The sequence below is a fragment of the Egretta garzetta genome, unplaced genomic scaffold, assembly GCF_000687185.1.
Source record: "Egretta garzetta isolate BGI_Z169 unplaced genomic scaffold, ASM68718v1 scaffold404, whole genome shotgun sequence".
Lineage (NCBI taxonomy): Eukaryota > Metazoa > Chordata > Aves > Pelecaniformes > Ardeidae > Egretta > Egretta garzetta.
This window is the reverse complement of record NW_009259323.1, coordinates 1572975-1578533: the sequence shown is the minus strand read 5'-3', so window position 1 is coordinate 1578533 and position 5559 is coordinate 1572975. Positions and strand designations below refer to the sequence as shown.

The 5559-nt window shown below is 54.0% G+C and overlaps 1 protein-coding gene across 1 annotated transcript in view; it reads left to right on the top strand.

The window, feature by feature from the left end:
• ZMYM3 (zinc finger MYM-type containing 3) overlaps window positions 1-5559 on the top strand; it is a 24375-nt gene that overhangs the window by 17055 nt on the left and 1761 nt on the right. The window contains 8 exon segments of the mRNA XM_035892115.1: window positions 752-926; window positions 1461-1607; window positions 2416-2519; window positions 2897-3065; window positions 3187-3338; window positions 3802-3916; window positions 4813-5067; window positions 5155-5272. Of these exon segments, the coding sequence (XP_035748008.1) occupies window positions 752-926; window positions 1461-1607; window positions 2416-2519; window positions 2897-3065; window positions 3187-3338; window positions 3802-3916; window positions 4813-5067; window positions 5155-5272 (1235 nt within the window).

Below are 5559 nucleotides of genomic sequence, written 5' to 3'. Positions count from 1 at the left end.
GTTTTGGCAGCATGTTGAGGAGTCTCAGGGCAGTGCAGGGCACACATGGCAAGACTGGAGGTAGGGAGCCCATTTCCATCAGCACAAAAGGAGAGACACGGAGAGCACTGCATCATGATCCCACTTCTTGTGGGACAGCTCCTGTTCCTCTGGAGATTGTCAGCTTGTCTGAGGGGCCATGTGCTGAGCAGGTCTCACTGTAGCTCCTGTCAGACATGTGTGCGGTCCCCAGCATATGTAAGGCAATTAGATCTCTCAGCAGGGCCATGTAAGAGCAGGGCTTGCACCCCTGGCTAAGGCAAGCCTCTCTTGTTGTAGGGCTGTTTGGCTTGCTGCTGCTCCAGCTCTGCCCATGAGTCACAGAAGCTAGTGGCTTGAAGGGCCATGGTGCTGGATGGCTGGGGGCATGGCAGTGTGCAGTGGGGCTGGGTGGAGGAGCTGCTGGGAGCAAGCTCACTGATATACTTTTGCTCTTGTCAGAGGCTGACTGGAAGCCCCAGGTGATTGTGTTGCCAATCCCCGTCCCGATCTTCGTGCCTGTGCCTATGCATATGTACTGCCAGAAAGTACCTGTGCCTTTCTCCATGCCTGTCCCGGTAAGCGACACACTCCACCTGCTCGTGTTCTCCTACTGTCTCTATCCTGCCTTGCTGCAGCCTTCCTGCTTCTCTGTTTGTCCTCTTCTCCTGCCTCTGCTTTTACATCAGTCGGCTGAGTGTCAGTTTTCTGCCTGGTGTGCTGATGTCGACAGGTGCCTGTGCCAATGTTCCTGCCCACCACACTGGAGAGCACAGATAAGATTGTGGAGACCATTGAGGAGCTGAAGGTGAAGATCCCCTCCAATCCCCTGGAGGCTGACATCCTGGCCATGGCTGAGATGATTGCAGAAGCTGAGGAACTGGACAAGGCCTCCTCAGACCTGTGTGGTAGGTTCTGCCATGGCTTGGTGTGGCCCAACAGCTGGGATCATGTGGGGTTTGCTGGCTTTTGGAGCTAGAGCATCATCCTGGATTGCAGATCCCCCAGAGCCTTTGAAAAGGGAGCAGGGAAGAGCAAGTCCTCAACTTCTGCTGAGGAGGTACCAGGAGGGAAGAGCTGCAGCAGGGAGCAGTGTCTGCTACTGTCCCTTTTCAGGGTGCCAGTCTTACAGTATATGTGCAGCGCTTAGTTTATTCAGGTGGCTGTCCAGGGTCTTACCTAAAGCAGCTTCCCAGCCAGAAGATTAGCAGTCCTGACCTCGCAGGTCTCTTTACTTCGGGGCTGCATTTCTCAAGCCCCAGTGACTAGGGCTGTGGCTGGGGAGAGGACAAGTGTCCAATGTCTTGCTGTCCAGGGAAAACTGGGCAGTGCAGATGTCATGGGGCTGCTCTGAGCACAGGACTGCTGCAGGGAGCCTGACTGTCGCAAGGGAAACACAAAAGATTTGAAAGTTGGGTTTATGAGCTGCTTTTGCATTGCAGACCTGGTGAGTAACCAGAGTGCAGAGGGTCTCCTGGAGGACTGTGATCTGTTTGGACCAGCACGGGATGATGTGTTGGCTATGGCTGTCAAGATGGCAAATGTCCTCGATGAGCCGGGACAGGACCTGGAGGCTGACTTCCCTAAGAGTAAGAGCTGGGTGAAGCAGGCATGCAGGGCTGCTCATGCTGCAGCAGGGTCCTCCCGCTGCCCTTGGCCAGCTGTTGCCAGCAGCATTAAGAGCTGTGTGAACTTACCTTCCCATGCCCTCTGACTGACCAGGCTTGAGGCCAGGAACTGAGAGTCTTGCAGATGACTGCTCACAGCAGGGGCGAGGAGACCACCACTTTTGAAGGAGTGTGTGTTTGTCTAGACAAACTGACCTGTTGAAAACATAGGTCTGCAAAGAAGGGGGAATGAGAAGCTGATTTTAACAGCACAGAAAGCAGGGTGGTGGTGTTTGTGGATGATGATTCCAGAGGATCCATCAAGGTGATAGAGAGACCTGGATGGGGCACGACATCCTGGTAGATGGCAGTATTGCTGAGTATCCATTAGCGGGCAGAAGGTGGAAGAAGAGGCAGGGACTTGCCAGGAGCACAGCAGTGCTGAGGCAGGATGCTAGCAGCAAAGGACAGAGAATTGAGGTGTCTCTGCCAGGCTGTCCCCAGTGATGGCTTGGCACAAGGGGATGAGGAATGTTCCTCGGGTTTAAACAAATAAACAAAAAACTGTCAGAGGGGAGAATGTGGGGCTCTAGTTAGTCTGAGAAAGCTTAGCATCATTTGCTAGAGCTGTATTTCCTTTGGGCTGTGGCTGAAAGTTCATGCCAGGCAGTGGTGGAGCATGTGAAGCGTTGGGCTGCATGTTCCCTCTTCATCTTGCTGTAAGAATGAGGCTGGCACAGGACAGGATGAAAAGTCTCAGCTGAGCTTTTCTGCCTGTGTTTCCTTTCAGACCCTCTAGACATCAACCCCAGTGTGGACTTCCTCTTTGACTGTGGGCTGGTGGGACCAGATGATGTGTCCACAGAGCAAGATCTGCCTCGTGCTGTCCGAAAGGTGAGCTCTCTGTGGGTACTGCCTGCTTAAAGTTCTTTGGGTTTGGAGTGGGAGCTGCCATCTGGGACGTATGTGGGAGGTGAAGTGTGCCAGAGCCTTTGGTGTGCTGGGGAGGTTGTGTCCTCTCCCTTCAGGACATGCCTGGCCTGTGGGCTGCTACTTGAATGAAAGTACTTGCCTGTCACTTCGGAGGAGTTTTGAATACCACAGATCGTAACTAATGGGCCTTGTTGGCTTGGCTGTCAGCAGAAGGGTGCCTGCTGGCACAGGTAAAGGCACACTGGGAGGGAGCTGGCAGTTGGCAAGTCTGAGGGGTGGCCAGGACTCTTGCATCTGTACCAAGTAGGTGCCCAGTCTCACAGTACACCTCTCTGCAGGGGCAGAAGCGCCTGGTGCTCTCTGAAAGCTGTTCCCGGGACTCAATGAGCAGCCAGCCCAGTTGCACAGTGCTGAACTACTCATATGGTGTGAATGCCTGGAAGTCCTGGGTGCAAGCCAAGTATGCAGGAGGAGAGACCAGCAAGGGAGAGGAGCTACGCTTTGGCCGTAAGTGCCCTGTCTGGATGGGGTGGAGTGGTAGAAACCTCCCAGAAGCTGAGTCCCAGGGTGTTGAGGTGCTCCTGGCCTTGCAGGTTATTGTCTGAGGCTGCTGTGCTTGTCTCCACAGCCAAGCCCATGAGGATCAAGGAAGATATCTTGGCCTGCACAGCAGCTGAGCTCAACTATGGCCTGGCTCAGTTTGTCAAGGAGATAACAAGGCCCAATGGGGAGCGCTACGAACCGGACAGCATCTATTACCTCTGCCTTGGCATCCAGCAGGTGAGGGAGGGCTTGCTGCCCTGGAGTCTTCCACAGCCAAACCTGGGGGTCAGATCTGGTATGGGGAGCTTATACCCTTTATTCTGCATTCTGGAGACCCAGAGAGGCTCACTGGACTTTCCTTCAGTGCCTCACCCCAGGACAGCAGCCCATCTGGTTTGGTCTTTGTTCCTAAGCCCAGTGTGTAGGGTGACAGCTATTCCCCAGCCTTGCGCCCTTCTTGCACATCCTTGAGGAAGGTTGGGCGATCTCCCCAAACTCAGTCACTTCAGCACCAAGTCTGCTTTGTCATGTCCCAGGGTTTTCCTTGCAGGTCTCAGAAGTGGCTGGTTTTGGGCATCTGCTCTGCAGCTGTAGTTGTACAAGGAGGGGTGCTCTGCATGTGTGCCCTGGGCATTCTGGGGAGGGTTTGCATTCCAGGTGCTGCCATGTCTCTCTTGACTGTGTGTTCTGTCCTTTCTAGTACCTGCTCGAGAACAATCGTATGGTGAATATATTTACAGACCTTTACTACCTGACCTTCGTGCAGGAGCTGAACAAGTCCCTGAGCGGCTGGCAACCCACAATCTTACCAAATAGTATGTGTCTCCAGTGTACCTTCTGTCACTGCACGTACCCAGTTTGTGCTTCTAGCCTTGGATCCTCCAGTCTGATTCTGCTCCCCCAGCCTCAACCCTCTTCCCTTGGCATAGGCAGCACAGTCCCACTGTGTCTTGGGGTCGTACTGACCCATACCAACAGTGGGGCCAGCCTGGTTTATGCCTCAGCAGCTTCTGCTGCCCAGAGTCAGGGTAGCTGGGGAGCCAGAGCATGGCTGCTTTGTATCCTGGGACAGCTTGAATATTTACAGCACTTCACAGTGATGTCTCCATCCTTTGGCAAAGAGGATACCAAGCCAGGAGGCAACCAGGCCCATGCCTTTGTGTTCCCAGCACATGGGCAAGCCCTGCACCCTGTGCTAAGTGTTGGCCAGGGTTGCCATGCTGCTGCCTTGTGAGTGGACTAACTTAGAGCTCTGCAGAGACTTTTCATGATGCTGTGATCTGAGCTGCCTTCCCTGTTGTGTTTTGTCAGTGGCTAGTTCACAGGTCCAGCCTCACCTCTGCATATTGGCATTCAGCTCCAGACCTGTGTGTCTAGGCAGGAGCTGGCCATGTCTGTCCTGCCTGCTGCTTTTCCTTCATCTCACACTGAGTGTGATGGAGCACTGACCTGGACTTCGCTTTGTGGCCATCTATAGGGATGAGTGTTTAGGATTGATTTGGGTTCTGGCCTGTGGTTTGGCTGTGCTCTGGGGTGGCTTGTGGCTAGGCAGAGCCAGCATCTAGCTCTGCTGATGTTTCTGGAGAAGTAACCTTGTGGAGAAGGGGATGTTGTGAAGCATCAGCCTTTTGCAGTGAGCTTGCCTGGGCAGTGTGAAGGGATTGCCACAAGGCCACTGTTGATGTGACCTGGGTCTTCCTCTGCATTGCAGACACAGTTTTCTCACGTGTCGAGGAGGAGCACCTCTGGGAGTGCAAGCAGCTGGGCGTTTACTCACCCTTCGTGCTCCTCAACACCCTCATGTTCTTCAACACCAAGTTCTTTGGACTGCAGACAGCAGAGGAGCACATGCAGCTCTCTTTCACCAATGTGGTGCGCCAGTCCCGCAAGTGCACCACAGCCCGTGGCATGACTAAGGTGGTGAGCATCCGCTACTATGCTCCTGCCAAGCAGAAGAAAGGCCGAGGTAGGGTATGATGGAGCATCTCCCTGTCCCTATCCCTGCCTCCCCCATCGGGTCCCAGCTGTGATCCTGCTCTCTCCCACTCTGCAGATGGTGGCTCTGGAAAACGGAAGCGTGAGGAGGAGGTACCAATGCTGGAGCAGCGGGAGAACAGGATGAACCCACTTCGATGCCCAGTCAAGTTCTATGAGTTTTATCTCTCAAAATGGTGAGGCTTTCTCTGGAGAAGGGGCATGTGCCATTTTGGGGCCACCTCTCTGTTTTGGTGGGACCCTGTGGAGTAGCTGCCACTCTCCAAACATTTGTACATGAACGGGAAGCCTTGCCCAGGGTCTGTGCTGATTGTATAGACCATGGTTAAGAGAATACTTCCCTTTAGCCCCTTCCACTACTTGCCCATCTCCAGACAGGCAGGAGTGTGCAGTATGAGTACTGGTGCGTGGCTGGTTAGGGGCTTTGGTCCTGAGCAAGAAGCTGCAAATTCAGTTTGTGTCC